Here is a 20694-nt window from a genome sequence, read left to right as displayed (position 1 = left end):
TCAGGAATGGAAAACTAAACATTGTATGTTCTCACTCATTAGAGGGAGCTAAGCTATGAGGATGCAAAGGCATAAGAATGACACAATGGGTCCCACCTCTCTCTCTCCTCAGGCAGCAGCAACGCGGAGGAAACTGGAGTGAACCAGAGCTTAGTGACCAACATGAGCCTCCTCAACAAGCCCAAGAGTGAGATGACCCCGGAGGAGCTGCAGAAGCGGGAGGAGGAGGAGGAATTTAACACGGGGCCACTCTCTGTGCTGACTCAGTCCGTCAAGAACAACACCCAAGTGCTCATCAACTGCCGCAACAATAAGAAACTCCTGGGCCGCGTGAAGGCCTTCGATAGGCACTGCAACATGGTGCTGGAGAACGTGAAGGAGATGTGGACTGAGGTACCCAAGAGCAGCAAGGGCAAGAAGAAGTCCAAGCCGGTCAACAAAGACCGCTACATCTCCAAGATGTTCCTGTGCGGGGGCTCAGTCATTGTGGTCCTGCAGAACCTGCGCATCGCCGGCAAGCAGGAGCCACCTATCCCTGTCGATCAACAGAACTCACTCCCCTGTCCTACAGAGACCGCTGCCGCTGGTGTTGAGAACAATAAAGCTCTGTGTTTTTTTCTAGTGGAAAAAAAAAAAAGAGAATGACACAATTGACTTTGGGGACTTGGGGTAAAGGGTGGGAGGAGGGTGAGGGATAAAGGACCATAAATTGGGTTCAGCGTGTACTGCTCTAGTGATTGGTGCACCAAATTCCCACAAAGAACTTCATGGAACAAGATACCACCTATTCCCCTCAAACCTATGGAAATAAATTAAAAAAAAAAAAAAAGACTGCCTCTAAAAAGAAAAAAGAAAAGACAGGACAGATAGCAAGACTAGCTGTTGACTAAGAAGGGTGAAGGGTTGTTCACAGTCAATATCAGCTGCAGGTAACATTTCTCTTTCAAGATGGCCTAAGTGGGCAAGGCGTGGTGGCTCATGCCTGTAATCCCGGCACTTTGGGAGGTCAAGGCTAGTGGATCACTTGAGGTCAGGAGTTTGAGACTGGCCTGATCAACATGGAGAAACCCTGTCCCTACTAAAAATACAAAAATTAGCTGGGCGTGGTAGTGCACACCTGTAATCCCAGCTATTCAGGAGAATCGCTTGAACCTGGGAGGTAGAGGTTTCAGAGCCGAGCTCACACCACTGCACTCCAGCCTGGGTGACAGAGCCAGACTTTGTTTAAAAAAAAAAAAAAAAAAGATAGTCTAAGGATTTCTACATCGTGGCTTCTACATATCAAACACATCGCTAGTTTGATAAGGCTGCAGATCTCTTGTCTATTTATCTGGACAGGGAAGCTAAGCATACAGAATTTAAGTGGCTTGCCTAAAGGCCAACTTAACCAAAGTGTTAGAAATAGATTCTAGCTATCAATACAAGCTCTTTCCCTAAGTATTGTGAACTATACTTTAACAATAAAAAATTTTATAACATGCCTGAAGATGCAGTAGAATTATACCTTCTTTTCTCCATGATCAGAAGGAATGAAGTAAAACTCAACTATCCTTTGGGGTATAATCACTTTATTAATAGAGATAGAACCATTATGACCAAGTAGGAATTATGGCATAAGGTCAGCACATAAAATTGAATTATTTAAATTATACTACAGTGAAACTAGTCAGGAATAAGACTCTATTTATTTTTGGCCTGAACACTTTCAGATGAAGAGACACATTACTCCCAGTTTTACATATATTTCTGGGAACGAACTTAGAGCTTGTCCACGATACTACAATTTTCCTGTGTTGGGATCCTCTCTACTTGAAGTGCCTGGGAGGAAGGCACATCCTACTCAGCAATGAGTGGTAAGTAGTCTAAAATCAAGCTCATCATCACCCCCAGCATTTCTTAGCTTGATTTCTGCCAATGCCACCTGGCGGAAGAGTGGCACCCCTTGTACGATACCAGCCACAGAAAAATCCCAAGTCAATGCTACCAATCTCTTTCTCACTCTTCAAATCTCTGCAGTCGACTAGCTAACTGACATGCTTTAAAGTTGCAACTGGGTCCCAACTTCTCTTTTTGCACATGGGAGAGGCACATTCTATCATAAATGAGAAATCTGGCCGAGTGTGGTGGTTCACACCTGTAAACTCAGCACTTTGGGAGGCTGAGGCAGGTGGATCACCTGAGGTCAGGAGTTTGAGACCAGCCTAATACGGTGAAACCGCATTTCTACTAAAAATACAAAAAAAATTAGCCAGGTGTGGTGGTGTGTACCTGTAATCCCAGCTACTTGGGAGGCTGAGGCAGGAGAATCGTTTGAACCTGGGAGGTGGAAGTTGCAGTGAGCCGAGATGATGCCATTGCACTCCAGCTTGGGCAATAAGAGTGAAACTCTGCCTAAAAAAAAAAAAAGAGAAATCCAGGGCTAGATTCATGGTGGCACAGCCCCCAGTTTTTGGCACATCTACTCAAACCATAGTCAATTCTACAGACGTTCCCAGTGGGGAATGCTACACCTAGCACACTCTTGAAACTGTGCTACAGTTGGTTTGAGTTGACTGAATTCATCCAACATCTCGAGGGCATCAGGGAAAGTTGGCTTTCTTTTGCCACTATTTTCGAGGACAGTCAGCAGATCAAAAGCATTTGCTGAATTTATTTCTATAGCTCCCTCCCCACCCCCAGAGTCTATAAAGTACTCAAATGCCCTGTTCTCAATTTTTGTTAGAAATAAGTCGTTTTTCCCCTTCCTTCCTCTAAACAAGCTCACAACCTAAGCATTTGACAGAATTGTAATGTCTTGCCTTGTTTTATAAGTCCCTATTAATAACTTTCAGTGTTGGCATGAAGGAATTTTGGTGCCAAACTATGAAAAATATAAGCAAAGAAAGATATTTATGACTTCTAGACATTGTAGTAAGCATTTACAAAGTTTACTAAAGAATTTAGGATATTAAAATGTTTTCATGTAGTAAGAAAGTCTTACCGGTAGTTCCAGAATTTTAACAAGTTTAATTTCCCTTCTAAAGAGTTGTATCATCTTCTGGTGTTCAATATTAAAGCCCTTACATGGGTGTTTCTAACGCAATCTTCTCTACTCCCAAAATGTTTCTACAGTTTGGCTGTGTGTTCCTGCCCAAACCTCATGTAAAAATGTTATCCTCAATTCTGAAGGTGGGTGAGGCCTGGTGGGAGGTGACTATATCATGGGGGCATATTTCTTTTATCTTTTTTTTTTTTTTTTGAGACAGGGTTTCATTCTGTTGCCCAGGCTGGAGTGCAGTGGTGGGATCATGGCTCACTACAGCCTTGACCTTCCAGATGCAAGCGATCCTCCCACTTGAACCTCCCAAGTAGCTGGAACCAAAGTCACATATCACCATGTCTGGCTAATTTTCGTATGTTTTGTAGAGACAGGGTTTCACCATGTTGCCCAGGCTGGTCTCAAACTCCTGAGCTCAAACAATCCATCTGTCTCGGCCTCCCAAGTGCTGTGATTATAGGCATGAGCCACCACATTTGATCAAAAGGCAGATATCTAATGAATGATTAAGCGCCATCTCCTTGGTGCTGTCTTTTTGATAGTGAGTGAGTTCTCATGAGATCTTGTCTTTTAAGTGTGTAGCACCTACTCCCAACTCCTTGCTCCTGCTCCTGCTGCATGAGACACCTGCTCCCTCTTTACCTTCCACCATGATTGGAAGCATCCCGAGGCCTTCCTAGAAGCTGAGCAGATGCCAGCATCATGCTTCCTGCAGATGCTGTGAGTCAATTAATCCTCTTTCCTTTATAAATTACCCAGGCTCAGGGTTTTTGTTTGTTTGTTTCTTTTTTTAAATAGCAATGTAAGAAAGCCCTAATACAATGTCTTCACAATCATTTGCCTGGATTAACTATTGTTTGCTTGTTTTTAGAGAGGAGTGCTGGACATTATTAATAAGAGTAGTTTTATAAGTAAGTATAGTAACGTGAGGTTAAGTTCCACCTAAATATCAGCTTAAGTTAAAGTTGACATTTTGTTGTTGTCAGTAAGAATAAAAATGCCTGAAAATCAATGATAATTCCAGAATTTAATATTAGTAAGAATCAGAAGCAAAAATATTTCACTGAGGGCAGAGGAATTGCTCTCTCAGAGGATCCACTTTATTATCAGGATTTATCCCAAGGGAGGGCTAGTTGGCAAAGTGGCTAACTTCATTTAGTAACTCTACAAAAGTCACAAATTGGTGCAGACTGTAGGATAAGAGAAGAGCTGAACTTTCAAAAACATTTCTCTGAACTTTCATAAATAATCCAGGATGCCAATTCACATGGTGGGGCCTGCATGAGCTCCAGTGATTTTGTGGGTTTAGCGTCTGGTGGAGCCACCCCCGACTGCAAACTGTTATCTAGCATCAAAAGAAGAAACTGACTCCAATCCCTAAGGAACTCTCAGAATGTCTGGTTCACTCTCCACTAAACTCAGGACTCCAGATGTCTGGGAGCCACCACACTCTTTAGTTTGGACCCTCAAGGAATTTAGATGTGTCTCCTCTAGCTCCCTGCCCATTCTGACTTCTTCTTCGAGGGCAAATTCAAAGGCCTTTATCCTCTTTGAAATACCCTGTGTTGAACTCTGCTGGCCAGCCCTCTCTTATCCACTATGTCTCTTTTAAAAACTCCTTTCCTCCACTTCCACAAAGAACAGTACACTCTCCCCGGTCCTCTCCTCTTCCTCTTCCTCGCCTTTTCTGTTTCCTCCAAGACCTTCCCCTTCTTGGTGAAGTCACTGGCTCTCCCAGCGTCAACTCTAACCCAGATGTTCCTGGCTTGACCAGTCTCTGGGCCCTGACCCAGGTTTCCAGTTGCCTGATGAAGCTCATTATGTCTAAACCCAAACTCATCCTTCTTCCCTGACTCAAACCTGTGCCACACATCTTTCGAGGCTAGATGCCTTGCCCCCATGCCTTTTGAAGCTGGAACATGTGTTTCTTTTTTTTGCAAACATGTCATTTATATTCAGGTGTCATGGTGGCTACTGAATCTTTGCCCTAGTTTCCATTCACAGAGAAATGCCTCTCTCACTGAGGACTTGGGCCAATTTATGGGAATACCGCACACACTGCCTAAATTTTTCTCTGCCTGCAGCCTCTTGTCTCCTCTAACCAGGGGTCCCCAACCCCAGGGCTGAGGACCTGGACTGGTCTGTGGCCTGTTGCGAATGGAACCTCACGGAAGGAGATGAGCTGCCTTGGAGCAAGCATTCCCATCGGAGCTCCACCTCCTGTCAGATCAGGGTGGCATTAGATCCTCATAGGAGTGTGAACTCTATTGTGAACTGTGCATGCGAGAGATCTAAGCTGCATGCTCTTTCCGAGGGCCTAACTAATGCCTGATGATCTGAAGTGGAACAGTTTTATCCTGAAACCGTCCCCACTGCATCCCACCCCCTGCCCCCACCCAGTCAGTGGAAAAATTGTCTTCCATGAAACAAGTCCCTGGTGCCAAAAAGGTTGGGGACCACTGCTCTAATCTGTCCCATCTTGGCTGGGCATGGTGACTCATACCTGTAATCTCAGCACTTTGGGAGGCCAAGGCAGGCAGATCACCTGAGGTCAGGAGTTCAAGACCAGCCTGGCCAACATAGTTCCCCATCTCTACTAAAAAACAGAAAAATTAGCCAGACGTGGTAGTGGGCGCCTATAATCCCAGCTACTCGGGAGGCTGAGGCAGGAGAATTGCTTGAGACCAGGAGCCAGAAGTTGTAGCGAGCTGAGATCACGCCATTACACTCCAGCCTGGGCAACAGAGTGAGACTCCATCTCAAAAAATAATAATAATAAAATATAATAATAAAAAATAAAAATCTATCCCATTTCATGATGTTGCAGGACAAATGCTCATACAGCAATTTCTGATGATGTTATTTCCTTGTTCAAATGACTCTAATTGCTCCCTCTAGCTTACAAAATAACCTTCAAACTTTTCTTGCCTGGAGACAATGCATTGCAGTGGAAAGAGCAAAAATGAGTGAATAGGAGACACAAGGGTTCCAAGTTCTGCTTTTGCCAAAAGTTAGATACGTGGCCTTGGACAAGTTTCTAAACTTCTCTTTGGTTCAGCTTCCCCAAATGTAAATAAGACTTATGAACTTATTGAGAATTGTCATAAAATTAAAATAGCCTTCATTTAGTGAAAGTTTATTGCAATGTTAGACTTTTTAAAATGCAACACCTCATTTAATCTTTATAACCATGTTCTACTATTCCTCTATTTTCTTTTTCTTTCTTGTTTTTGTTTTTTTTTTTTTGAGACAGAGTCTCTCTCTGTTGCCCAGGCTAGAGTGCAGTGGCATGATCTTGGCTCACTGCAACCTCTGCCTCCTGGGTTCAAGTGATCCACCTGCTTCGGCCTCCTGAGTAGCTGAGACTACAGTCATATACCACCACACTTGTGGCTAATTTTTGTATTTTTAGTACAGATGAGGTTTCGCTATGTTGGCCAGTCTGGTCTTGAACTCCTGGCCTCGAGTGACCGCCCACCTTGACCTCCCCAAGCGGTGGGATTACAGGCATGAGTCACTGCACCTGGCCTTATTCCTCTGTTTTCTAAGATCAGGAAACTTGGACTCAGAGAAGCTAAGCACCCAGCCCAATTCCAGATCCTTAACTGACCTGTGCCGAGGCCTCGGCTATTACTGTAGGTAGTCAGTATGTGTGGGTCCCTTTGTCTTCCATAATCGGACTCTGACACACCTCGGAAAGTTTATCTCATGCTACTGTTCTCCCAGCAGTTCCTATTGAAATCCTACTGCTATCCTAAACCAAGTGTCACCTCTTCCTAGAAGACCTGATTTCAGATGTTCCTGCCTCCCTGGAAATCTCATGACACTTGGCATTTCTCTTATGCAAAGATCATGTTTTCTCTTGTATTATCATTTTTTTCCCTTTTGTGCCTATGTTTTATTTGCCTTCTTGAATCACAAACTCTTTCTGGGCAAGCAGCATGTTGCCAAGGTCTTATTCAACCTTGTTTGCCTTTCCCTGGGACAGATGAGGCACTTGTGAGGTCTATAGAGTAATTTTTGTGTAAATTTATTCCAGTGTTGAAGAGTTGAGCTCGATCTGCAGTTCGAATGAAGTCAAAATGTTCCTCATGTGTTAGAGGTGATATCACAGGGAGAACAGTAATTACAATGTGAGACGGAGATGGGGCCAATTAATCTTTCTCCTTTGCCAATAAAAAGGCAGAGAGAGTGAACATTATATGGTTTTAGGCAAAGTACCTGACAGCAGTGACCAGCAGTAGGAGGTCTACTTAGGTTTGCTATTTTAATTAGCCTATTTAAAAAATATTTCTGGCATTAAAAAGATGTGCGGATTTGCCTTTGAAGGTGTATGGATTTACCATCTCTCTTTCTCTCTCTCTCCTCTCTCTCTCTCTCTCTCTCTCTCACACACACACACACACACACACACACCTGCACAATCCAAATAAGATAGTAGAAAGGGTTTTAAAAGAAAACTCTTAATCCACCCAATTTATATTTCAGCAGCTTCCAAATTCACATGCCTGAATGCAATAAATAAAAGTACTGGAGAAGCAAATCAGATAACGCAAGTGGGAACTCAGTCAGGGAAAGGTTCCCTAACACTGTAGGAAATATCACTCTAGGCAGAAAACTGCTACCAGATCCTTAACTCTGAGAAAGAACAGGTGGAGACGTGATGAGTCAAGCTGCCGAGGCTTCAAGCAGCAACCACCGTGGCCCGGCTTGGGTAAATATTTTTATTGCAAACACAGTGATGCGTAATGGGCCAAATGATCAGTCCTGAAAAGGGCTGTACACAGGATCGTGGCACTGCAGTAGCTGGGAAACTGGGCTGGAACCCGAGCTGACACATAACCTGACGAGCAGCGTCACAGTTGATGTCAGGTTAGTGACAGCTGCCGTCACCTCACAGAAAGCAAAACGGGGAAATGAAAAATTCAGTTTCAAGAAATCTCCATCAATGTCAAGACGTTTCTTTAAAAAGTGCAAGATTCACAGGACCCTCCACCATCCTGTTAGGCAAATATTTCTTCTTAAGGAAATGGTGTCTTTTCTATTTTTCTTCCTCCCTCAAACTCCCATAGGTTCTGCCTCCTGGACTGAGCTGAATTCCAGTCACACCGTTTAGATGTTTCCCCTCCCTTCCTTTCCTTTCCTTTCCTTCCTCCCACCCTCCCTCCCTCCTTCCCTCCCTCCTTCTCTCTCTTTCTCTCTCTCTCTCTCTCTTTCTTTTTCAGAGACAGAATCTCACTCTGTCGCCCAGGCTGGAGTGCAGTGGGGCAATCTTGGTTCACCTCAATCTCCATCTCCCAGGTTCAAGCAATTCTCCTGCCTCAGCTTCCCAAGTAGCTGGGATTACAGGTGCCTACCACCTTGCCCAGCTAATTTTTTTTTTTTTTTTTTTTTTTGAGATGGAGTCTTGCTCTGTCACCCAAGCTGGAGTGCAGTGGTGTGATTTCAGCTCTCTGCAACCTCCACCTACTGGGGTCAAGCAGCTTGACCCCAGTAGGTGTGTGGTTCCCCACAGCTGCCTCAGCCTCCCAAGTAGATGGGATTAGAGGCACGCTGCCACCATGCCCAGCTATTTTTTTTTTTTTTTTAGTAGAGATGGGGTTTTGCCATATTGGCCAGGCTGGTCTAGAACTCCTGACTTCGGTGATCTGCCCGCCTTGGCCTCCCAAAGTTCTGAGATTACAGGTGCAAGCCACCACGACCAGCCCATTTAGATGTTTCAAAACACCTGCAGATCACAGGGTTGGACCAATTGTCTGGTGACTGCCGTGTTCAGTAAGATATGGAGAGCTGAGAGAACAGAGAGGCTGCCCAGCCCTGCACCTGGCTTCCTTTAAACAGTTACCTTCTCCCCCACCTCCCAGGCTCAGGCTGAGAAGACTGAGATCCAGCAGATAGGCTAAGAGGTCTGGAGAGAGACAACTGGGTGGCGGTGGTGAGAAAGCTAACGGGGCAATTAGGAGGCTGATTCATGTGTTTATCTAGATGCTTATGCTCCACTTAGTTGAGCAGTTTTGAAGTGCTCTGTGGTTCAGGAAAGTTCCTCTCTCAGGCTTATCAGGTCCACAGCCTTCGATGTGCCTAATAGTTCCATGAAAGAAGGCTCCTGAGCACATGGTATGGGTTTTGAGGGACCTTTTAATAATACACGTGCCAATATAATTACGACAAACAATGCATACCAACCCTCAAACAGAGGAGAGGTGAAAAAAAATTCAACTAAGGTTGCTTCCAGCTTTTGAAAGACCAGAGGAAGAAGACATGGCCTTCTTGAATATCCCTAACTCAGGGCTTCCCAAGAAGTGTTTCTTGGGAAGAAACCGGACCTGTGATTCTAGAAACGCAACATAGATTAACAGCATTTTTGAACAGGAAGGAACTTTTAAGCAATATCTTGGGTTTGGGCTTCTCTGATCAATATTTCACAGAACTCTGTGATAAAACATGTGAGTCACAGAAGAAGCTGAAAGATGATTCCATGGATAAAGTCATTTTAGGAAACTGCAGATTAAAGAAAGGTAAACTGGTTTCTTAAGCAGAGGGTGTGGCAGCTTACAGACGGCAACAGATTCTTTGGCTTTGCTGGGTCTGTGCCCTCTGCCCTTGTCTCTGGGTGGGCTCTGTCTTTGACAGTTGAAGTGATCCAGCCAGTTTCTAGGCACTGGCCTTATGGGGTTGGTGGCTTCCATGTCTGGTCTCTGACTGGGCTTGCTCTGTAGGGTTCCCTGCAGCTGCCATCCCCCAGTAGACAGGCAGCCTCAGTTGCCCACCATATGAATGGGTCTTGCGGGCTTGAGCCCTTGCCTCCCATGACTGCCACCCCAGCCAACATCTGACTGCATCTGCATGAAACCCAAGTGAAAATGGCCTCGCTGAGCCAGATGAATTGTCAGCACTGAGAGAGATGATAGGAAATGACTGTTTAAGCCGTGAAGTTTTGGGGTGGTTAATGTGCTGGCTAGCACACAGTTGGCAATCGGTAGCTATTTATTCAATGAATGAATGACTGAGTGGATAGTGTAAATGTGAATCTTCCAGAGGGTGGTATAGCATGCCACATTTCCTAAATATGACACTGAATACTTCAAGACAAATCCTGCAGAACAGGGCTTGCCGGAACGCTAGTCTGAGAAACGATGAATGAGAAGATTGAAATGGAAGAGTCTGGGAAGCATCAGTTGAGTTATGCCCTTTTATGTTGTAGATTAGAAAAGTGAGCCGGACAGGTGAAGAGAATTGCCCAAGAAAACAAAACTACACCGGAATGAATCGCCTTTCCTAAAGGAAAGGGACATGGATACAACGGTTTCCCTCCCATAGCCACATTTTAGCTAATTAAATAGATCAGGCTTCTAAGTTGGTAGCCCTCTCTTTCTGTTCCATGATAAAGTCTTTGTGTCCAACTAGCTATTTTCCATGAGACCCCTTTTACGTGGCTGACTTCCAAAGGTGATATAAGAATATGTATTAGGCCAGACGTGGTGGTTCACACCTGTATTCTCAGTACTTTGGGAGGCCAAGGCGGGCAGATCTCTTGAGGCCAGGAGTTCGAGACCAGCTTGGCCAACATGGTGAAACACGATCTCTACTAAAAATAGAAAAATTAGCCGGGTGTGGTGGTGCACACCTGTAATCCCAGCTACTTGGGAGGCTGAGGAAGGAGAATCACTTGAACTCTCAAGGCGAAGGTTGCAGTGAGCTGAGATCATGCCACTGCACTCCAGCCTGGGTGACAGAGAGACAGAGCGAGACTCTGTCTCAGAAACAAAAACAAAAACAAATTAAAAAAAGACTATGTATTAGCCTGAAGTCTAGATTAAGCTTCAGTTCTCAAAATAGCAGAATCTATAGCAATATCTTGGGTCTTTGGTTTTAAAACATTTGCTTGATGGAAATCATTGCTTAAAACTGACATGTCTGGAAGAACAAATTTTCAGTGGAACTAGATAGCGGTGAGGAATCCAGATTTCAAAATTCTTTCAGTCTTATGTTACAAATTTCATTTCTCTTCCTCCATATGAGAAGCAAATAATATGATCTGAAGTTTGATCCTGATTCTAAAATAATGCAGTGAAGAATGTTAACACTAACCAGATCAAAATCTAGGGTATCCCATTTTTACTTTTCAAATGCCATTATGGCCTATGCCACAGCTTCCTAACCAAGGCTCCAAAGCCAAGAGCCACTTCAACATCCATTGAAAAAAAGTTTTATCTAATTATCTTTACTCACTACTTTGAATTGACCAACCATGTGTCTTTTTCTGGTTTTATCAAAGGGGCTGCCAGGACAAAAGCACATCCAATTTTAAGTAGGCTTTAGTTAGCAGACTTAAAATTGATCATGCATTTTAGTTTCAGTAACTTGCAATTTCTATACCCTTTGATAATTCACTTTAAAGAGCAAACCGTCTTTAATGACAAGGCTTAAAAGAGACGACCTTTCTGAACAAAATATGAAAGCTCAGACGAGATAGTTCTTTTAAGGAAACTATGAATTAAAACGACCTTGTGTTCTGAAACTTTTCTCCCACCATTTTTGATGTTTTACCTTTCCTTTTAGCGCTTAGAAAGAAAGCGAAAACACCACTGCCTTCTATGGATGGTGATGCACTTCAATAAGCGAGCTGTTAATTGTTAATTCCAACTCAGTTTCTTCTGTTTGTACTTTCTCTGCAGATGCCTTTAATGAGGTTGCTCACCACGATAAGCATATATATGCGTTTCTGAAGAAATCACTGTTAATATGTGACATTACAGGATAATGTTTGAATCTGAGCTATTTCCCTTGAGTCACAGTCAATTCTTTTGTACAGTCTATGAAGCAAACCCGTCATTCTCTGTTCCCTCCTAGTCTTCCTGTTTTCTTCATTTTACCCCTTGGTGGCTGCCCTCTGTGAAGTTCATTGTTGAGTGGGGAGTTTGCAAAATCAGAAGTCAAACCCCTGAAAGGGCACACTGCTTGGTGACGCAGAAACGGTGGACTCGAATGAAATTATGCCATGTGGATGACTGAATAGCTAACCTTGCTATTAGCCCTTCTCTTCCCTGACCCTGCAAGTATAAAATAACAAACACCAAGAACACTGAGGTCCCAGAATGTTTCTTCTGCTTGGCTTTTTCCAAACCCTTTACCAGCCAATACCCGTTGACAATTACGTGTTGAAATAGAAGAAGTACAGGTGGATGACTCAAGTACAGCAGCCAATAATAATAACTTGAGATGTAACGAAATTAGGTACTTGTGATCAACAATTGATCTTCCAACAGATAAAAGGATGGAATCTTAGATGATTTTATAATAAGGCACAGTGTTTATAATTTATTTCCTGAGCACTTGCTTTTTCTGCCAGTAGCCATTTCTATACTCACCGCCCAACTCAGTAAGGAATTTCAAACATGCCAAATGCAATTTTTCTTTCTCTTCCTTTACCAGAGAACGTTCACAAAGACATTAGTGTCAACCATCCATTCCTATCACATCCAATCAAAGTGACCTAAAGTTTCATTCCGTCTGCTCCCAGATGTACATGACACGGTTCAGAAGGGAAACAGGATCTGGGTAAGTCAAAGGTTCACCAGTGTTTGAAATTTCACAACCCTTGAAATGAGGAAAAGAAAGAATGGCAGGCAACCTTCCAAAACACCTACTGATATTTACTCATGGAAAACAAATATTCTTGAGTAGGAGTTCCAAAGCCAGCATACAATACAATTCACAAAGTATTTTCACTTCAAGCAGCTAATAACCTTACTAATGAAATCTGGTGAGCTACAACTTGTTTTCCACTGTCTGTACAGAAAGAAGTACTTAACAGGAATTCTGCAGGAATCTTTCCCTTCTGAGTACTAAATCATAGTCTGAGTACCAATAATCCTCATTTGTTTTAATAGCATCTGCTATGATTTTGCTTTTTCTTATTCTTGAAACCAGTATTATAATTTATTGTATGTGCAAGAAAAACCTGATCTTTCAAAGGATAGAGACTTATATTCCTGGAGGAGGTGTCAGGGTGTCTGAACATTACTAGGCTGAGTGGTGGCCCCACAGAGATGTTTTAGTACAAGAATCCCAGGCCTCCCACTGAGGCCACAGCCCGGCCCTGTTTATGCCAATCCTTACCCTGGCTTTGGAAGTGGCTGTAAAACCTGTTACTTCCTTATCATCTTTGTGGCTCCGTTACACTACAAAAAGGAGTAATTAATCCGTGGGCAGCAAACAACAGACATGGGCGTGGGAAAGAGAAAAGAATTTTGAAAAAACATAAATAAACTTTATGCCCCGTCCTTTTACAGTAAACCAGATGATTACAGCCCCGCCCATGGGCCAGATTTTTAGAGAGCTCAAAATGCCCTTGGCACACACCACAGTGCAGTCAAAAGAATTCGGAGCATCCATTCACTCATTCGCTGCAATTCAAAATTTCCTTGGCAAATGGGCTGACCAATCAGCAGAGAACAGCTCTTGGGCAGTTGGGTGGGGAGAGGGACCCAGACTTAACCATCCACTCATGGAAGCAACGCCATAGTTCTCAATCAGGCAGTGCCCACGGGCAAAGCAGACCAAGCGAAGCACACTCTGCGACTACTGGCCAATGTGTTGCATCCTCATAACCTGACCTCATATACTTTAGGCGTTCTTAAGGATCATCAATTGATATTATAATTAAAACAACAACCATAAAAGAGAGGTCGAGAAAGCAGCAATAACACCAGAGCGGCTATATAAAATTCTTACACCATTCTGCCTCTGGGGTTCCAGGATGCGACTGAAGGCCAACATGGCTAATAGTTGGACTGGTATCAGGTGATCCAGTGATTTATCCTAAACGCCAATTCATGCACTAATTATGGATTTGATTGTTGACATGATATAAGGTATATTTTCCCAAAGTACAATTTGAGATTGCTGGCATTTGCTAGCAAAAAATACCATATACATGTCATACTTGTTTTAGCAAATGAGGTGTGATAAAAAGTAGAAATAAAAATGATAAGTACAAAATAAGATTTTAATAATATATGAACATGAACATGACAACAATGTAAACAGGTTAGAATTTTTGATATGATACTACAAACGTGATTTTGATCAGACGCAACTGGTAAAATTCCATGCAAAAGGATTAACGAGGTATTTCACAAGAAATCATTTCTTTGCCCAATATAAGCAGTTCTTAGCACATACTCAAATGCACGCAAACATGAAAATCAGAACTAAAGGAATTTAAAAAAATAACTTAGGCAGCTACAAATAAAACCACCCCACCAGTATATGAATGATGCATGTTTTTATGATCTTAATTACATTTAAGGATTAAAAAAAAGCGCCACTGATCTCACAGTTTACAATACCCAAATCTTCAAACCTGATGTAGGAAGTCCACAGCGCGGCCTGGTAACTGCAACCATTGCGTTCTCGTGTGCGGTTGTTACCTGCAAACCAAAAATCGCAGTCACGACTTTCTCTAGGTTTAACAGGCATGTCAATCAAAAAATATGTTCCAATTCTGGAGAAGTTGATAGGGGATGAAAAGGATATTTGATATCAAAATTTCATCATTTATGCCTATAAGGAAACAAATCTTACCTACACAAAGCAAACTGAATCTTTTGAAAAATGTGTGATGCACAAGATCTTCCCTTTTAATTCAAAGCCAAATAAGCAGTTCAGCCTTTCACTGCACAAACAGGAAGGGTGTTTTGTTTGATGGACTTACAGCAGGTAAACACAATCTATGTTAGTGATATCACCGGGAACCTTCAACTACAAAAGATCTCGTGCCTCCCAAAAACAGCACTGAGGGCACTCAAGTCACTGTGAGTGTTGGGTCACTGAGCTGTTGATCTCTTCTGGTCTGGAATAACAGCAAACCCTTAGGGGAAAGGGACTTTAAAGATGTGAGCTATCCTAGCAAGTGTTGCACCATTTCACCATCTTTAAGGAAGATCGCGTCTCCTTCACCCCATCACTGGGCCTCAAGACAACGTCTTGTCATCTTGTCAGGCCTGGACTTGCTGTGCCGCTGTAGATCCTCTCATCTTTCTTTTTTCTTTTTCTTTCTTTTGAGACGGAGTCTTGCTTTGTCACCCAGGCTGGAGTGCAGTGGTATGATCTCAGCTCACTGCAACCTCTGCCTCCCAGGTTTAAGCGATTCTCCTGCCTCAGTCTCCTAAGTAGCTGGGATTACAGTCGTGTACCACCATGCCCAGCTATTTGTATTTTTAGTACAGACGGGGTTTTACCATGTTGACTAGGCTGTTATCAAACTCCTGACCTCAAGTGATCCACCCACCTTAGCTTCCCAAAGTGCTGGGATTACAGGCATGCTCCACCGTGCCCGGCCAATTCTCTCATCTTGTTCTGACAGTACAGACTAAACAATAGGATGAGAAGACGGGTGACTTCTTAAAGACAGGCTACTTAATAAAAACAAGTCTTTTTCAAAAGTTGTACTATGTCCAAGCATTTTAATAAAGACAAAGGCCAAATGAGGAGGCTCACAGGTGCCACAACAGAAACTAACCAGAAGACACCTGCTTATGGGCTGTACCTTCTGCCTTGGTATGTGGTCAGTTCTTCTTGAAGGATGGAAGCTCTCTTTTGCAGAAAATTAACCTAGAAAAGACACCTTGTGTGAGAAGAGGTGAACGTGGCTTCCATGTCAATATTGTGCAAATAGTATGGTAAAATTTTATTTAAATTCAGACAATTCCCTAGATAAAACTCAGAGGATTTCTTGAATGTCAATGTTGCATTTTTTACATTTGGTCACATCCCATCCTTACTGAAAATCCATCCGATACAACAGAATAAAGTTCAGACTCCTCACTGCAGAGCCATTTTGATCTGCCCCCACCACCCCATCATTGCGGCTTCACCTGTCCTCACGCCCTGCCCACCATTGCTGCTTCACTCACTCCATTGCTCTTTGGCCCAGGCCATTTTCTGTCTTCGGAATACTTGTCTTTCTGTGTCCTATTCATCCTCCACCATTTGGTTCAAATGTCACCTCTCCTGTGGAATCGTTTGATGCCTCCCCAAATGCTCCTCGTCTCCTAGCCCCAGGCAAAGCCAGCGGTCCCCTCCTCTGTATTCCTTCCCTCTGTTACTGGTACTTCTCATGTTGCTTTGTGGTTATTTGTTTTCATATTTCTGCCCTAAACCTGAGAGCTTCTCTTGGGCAGGAATGACTTGACTTTTCTGTCTCTCTAACCCCAGTTAATTTTACAGGGCTGGGCATGTAGCTGGTTTCACTAGCTGTTGAATGAATGATTGAGTGAGTATAAAGAAAATTACTGCTTTCTGGAAACCTCAATCCATCCTAGGGATTCCCTAAGGTTGGAGAGACAGAACTTCACAGTGGAAAGAGCCTGAGCTTTGTCTGGAGTTAGGCCAGCTTGGGTTCAATTCCTGGCTTGCCATCTGTGGCTCTAGGAAAATTACTTAAGCTCTTGATCCCTTATCTGTGAAATGGGGTTAATGACAGCTACTTCCCAAGGTTATGAGGATGACATGAAACAGCTATAGAAACCTCCCAGTGCAGAGCTCAAAGCAGGTAGAACTCCCAGACCACCATTCTTAGGGAGCTGGAGGAAACTGTTGTTTAGCATATTCTCTTAAATCAGACCTTTACAAAGCATTTGATTATTTTGAAGCATACATTTCTATACTATTAAAGATGCTTGTAACAGGTGTGAATTCAAAAGCACCTTACACAACCCAATATAAATGGTTTGGGGCTAACTTATACCATGCTTAATGTAATCAAGAGTCAGTGGTATTTGATTGTTTCAGAATTGTTTATTCTTACGTCTTTGGTCTGAACTGAAACCATGGCAACGCTTGATCCCAAAACATAGTTATGCAAGAGAGTACAGCTGGCAGAATAGAAAATGTGCTTGACAAAGAAGAAAACACAGTCTTTGTAAATGGGTGTATCTCGAAGTGGTCTTCTTGGTTTTGCTTATTTGGATAGCACCCTGGTCTTCATTTTATCCAATTGCTCAAGTGACCCAGAGGACAATTGATAATTTTGACAGATACAAGAATTACACTGATTCCACTTCCCTCCCCCAACCACGCTCTGTAATCGGAATTCCAACAATTCTTAAAAAACGCAGGCACCTGTGCTTTCAAACTAAATTTGCTCACTGTATGGCCTGTGACTCCTCCGTGCAGCTGCCGACTCTGAGGCCCTATCACAGCTGGCAGCACTCTCTTTCTGGGTCAGCATCCAGTTTTAGGAGGCTGAAGTGGCTTTTATTACAGTGAAATGATATGAATGATAACAGAAGCCCTGCAGGTGGGTATCAGATTTCTTTTTTTTTCCTCTTTCTAAAAAAACTCCTCTGAAGGCGTCAGGTCCTACATAGCTGACACTATCTGTAGTTTGCCTACAAACTTAATGGGTAAACCACACCTGGAGTGGAGCTTTTCATGCAAATAAAGATTCCTTAATGCTTTGTATGTTACCATTCTCCTCCAGTACTTATTTTTATATGCAGGCGTGAGCAAAATTTCTTAGCCCATAGAATCAATAACAACCAGTAGCATATGGATTGAGATTATGAACATTTCATTTTCAGATAAGAGACTTTTTACTAGGGGAATATAAAAAGAGCAGCTAAAATGTGTTCCACATCTTATCTTACATACTGTAAATAGATAATGTGGATATCATCAAACTGTATCATTAATTTTATTCATAAATAAATTGATTAAGCACCTGTTATATGCCAGGCTCAGTTCTTGGCATGGAGAGTAAAGAAATCCTTTCTTTCATGAAATTTTTCCAGGAGAAAAGACGTCTTAAATTTCAAAGTGGGCTGGGTGCGATGGCTGTAATCCCAACATGTTGGGAGGCTGAGGTAGGCAAATCACTTGAGGTCAGGAGATCGAGACCAGCCTGGCCTACATAGTGAAACTCCGTCTCTACTAAAAATACAAAAAATAGCTAGCTGTGGTGACATGCTCCTGTAATCTCAGCTACTTGGGAGGCTGAGGCAGGAGAATCGCTTGAACCTGGGGGGCAGAGGTTGCTCAGCCGAGATCATGCTACTTCACACCAGCCTGAGCGACAGAGCGAAACTCTGTCTCAAAAAAATAAAAATTTCAAAGTGTATTGGAAATGTGAATATGTAAAGTCTTTCTCATGATACCAGTAACATATAAAACATTCAAACAATACAGAAATATGTAGCAAAAACCTGTTAGAAGTTTTACTCACATTATATTTCATGAACAATATCTAGAACCACATTTTTTTTTTTTTGAGGTTGCCCAGGCGTGAGTGCAATGGCGTGAACGCAGCTCACTGCAACCTCCGCCTCCCGGGTTCAAGCTATTCTCCTGCCTCAGCCTTCTGAGTAGCTGGGATTATAGGCACGGGCCACCATACCCAGCTAAGTTTCGTATTTTTAGTAGAGATGGGATTTTGCTGTATTGGCCAGGCTGGTGTTGAACTCCTGACCTCAAGTGATCTGCCTGTCTAGGCCTCCCAAAGTGCTAGGATTACAAGCATGAGACACCACACCCAGCCAAGAACCACACATTTCAACAGGAGCTATTTAACCTAATTGTTTGAATACCTTGTCATTATTTTACTTTGAACTTAGAATACATCTTGTTATCTCTAATGACCATAAAATACACCAGAATAAAAGTGCTTCTAACATAACTGTGCTTTCAATTTCTCTGAAATTCTACACAGTGAGGAATCGGCCATATGCTAAGTGATGGCATTTTGGACCTGATGCCAAGAATAAAAGGATGAGGCTATATTGGAAGATAGACTGTAAATGAATTAAAGTCATCATAACTAACTGAACTTTTCAATTTTGAGGGTGCTTTAAAGAAATTCTCATTGAGACAGTGAGTTATTAAACAAGGAAGAAAATATTTAAAACCAAAACAATTTATCCTGTGTAGCCCATTATGCAATGACATCACATTGATTTCTGTAATCAATTTGGAATCAGATTTATTTGCAAGTTTCTTTTCAGAGTATGCACATCACCTAAATCCTTGGAAAATGCCTTGATTCTAGTAATTACCTGTGATTTTAGGGAGGAAATGGTGTCTTCAAGTTCTTGTCTTAGAGATGCTGGCATCAACCCTTTCAATTTTGTTTCATATTCTTGTCGTATGTAAGTTATCTAAATTAGGAAAAATTAAGCGTTATCTTTTTACCACGAGTGATTATTTTGAATTTAAGAAGTCCCAGAATAGTATCTGTTCATCACAATAAAAAGTTTGTTACACGCGATCAGAAACCAGACAATAAAGATGAAATAAAAAGAGTTAAAAACTGAAAGGCTACCCGGCCTGACCTTGGGACTCTGAGAGAGACAGTCCTGTAACAATGCTTTATTTCTTCAAAGTCCTTGTGAACACAATTTTCAGCATCTAAGTAAAATAATTGTTCTCTCCTCTTCACTCATGAGGTTCCCCACTATGCTAGCCCTGCAGCCTCTCTTTGATCAGGATGTGAACACCAACCATACTAAACTGTGATATGAGGACAATTCACGGCATGTCCTTGCTTTGATTAAAATAGTCCTTGAGGGTGAGGTGGCTTACATCTGTAGTCCCAGCACTTTGGGAGGCTGAGGTGGGCAGATCACTTGATGCCAGGAGTTTGAGACCAGCCTAGGCATCTCTACAAAAAATACAAAAATTAGCTGGGCATGGTGGTGCACAGCCGTAGTTCCAGCTACTTGGGAGGCTGAGGTAGGAGGATCCTTTGAGCCCAGGAGGGCGAGGCTGCAGTGAGCCAAGATTGGGCCACTGTACTCCAGCCTGGGTGACAGAGTGAGACTTTGTCCCAAAATCCCTACTCCCCCAAACTGGCAAGTAGTTGGGGCACTAAATGTGATTCATATAATCATGAAGACATGAATGAAGGAGAATCTGTACAGCCAAGTCTCCAGTCCCCTTTGATGTAAGTAGATAGGTAGAATACACTGGACATACGAAGGTTTCTGGTTCCTGGTTTTCTTCTGCCTCTCTAATACTATCGGGCCTATGTTCAATTAACTGATGCTCACTAGGCTGGTGAAAAAAATAGGTTGGTAGCTCATCTCATTCATTTCTCTCTCTCTCTCTCTTTTTTTTTTTTTTTTTTTTTTTTTGAGACAGAGTCTTGCTCTGTCACCCAGGCTGGAGTACAATGGCATGATCTTGGCTCACTACAACCTCTGGCTCCTGAGCTGAAGCGATTCTCCTGCCTCAGCCTCCTGAGTAGCTGGGACTACAGATGCATGCCACCATGCCTGGCTAATTCTTTGTATTTTTAGTAGAGATGGAGTTTCACCATATTAGCCAGGATGGTCTTGATCTCCTGACCTTGTGATCTGCCTAATTTGGCCTCCCACAGTGCTGGGATTACAGGTGTGAGCCACCGCACCTGGCCCCATTCATTTCTCTAAAGGCTAAAGGAGTGAGTGAGAGGGTAGAAGAAAAGCCTTTGGAAGAATATGCCTGAGCAGGATGAAGATGTGCATGGAGAGAAAAAAAAAAAAAAAAAAAAAGGCCGGGCGTGGGCCGGGCGCAGTGGCTCATGCCTGTAAATCCTAGCACTTTGGGAGGCCGACGTGGGTGGATCATCTGAGGTCAGGAGTTCAAGACCAGCCTGGCCATCATGGTGAAACCCCATC

At 42.8% G+C, this 20694-nt stretch overlaps 1 protein-coding gene and 1 pseudogene across 5 annotated transcripts in view; one reads left to right on the top strand and one right to left on the bottom strand.

Moving 5' to 3' along the window:
- Window positions 1-103: 103 nt before the first annotated feature.
- On the top strand, window positions 104-645 carry LOC101045697 (small nuclear ribonucleoprotein Sm D2 pseudogene; annotated as a pseudogene). The gene has a single exon (XR_012514485.1). The product of XR_012514485.1 is annotated as a small nuclear ribonucleoprotein Sm D2 pseudogene (transcript).
- A 7578-nt stretch (window positions 646-8223) lies between these two features.
- The window catches only part of CEP112 (centrosomal protein 112), a 563636-nt gene continuing 551165 nt past the window's right edge, over window positions 8224-20694 (bottom strand). For 3 of the 4 annotated variants that reach the window (XM_074388877.1, XM_074388878.1, XM_074388879.1), the window contains 3 exons: window positions 19093-19194; window positions 15564-15655; window positions 8224-14472 (listed from right to left, as the gene is read on the bottom strand). In XM_074388877.1, coding sequence (XP_074244978.1) covers window positions 15578-15655; window positions 19093-19194 — 180 coding nt within the window. In that variant the 3' untranslated portion in view covers window positions 8224-14472; window positions 15564-15577. The remainder of the gene's footprint in view (window positions 14473-15563; window positions 15656-19092; window positions 19195-20694) is intronic. The other variant, XM_003931804.4, reaches the window with a different exon arrangement.

This window comes from Saimiri boliviensis, chromosome 17, assembly GCF_048565385.1.
Source record: "Saimiri boliviensis isolate mSaiBol1 chromosome 17, mSaiBol1.pri, whole genome shotgun sequence".
Lineage (NCBI taxonomy): Eukaryota > Metazoa > Chordata > Mammalia > Primates > Cebidae > Saimiri > Saimiri boliviensis.
Note: the sequence above shows the minus strand (reverse complement) of the source record. Positions and strands in the feature narration are given on the sequence as shown.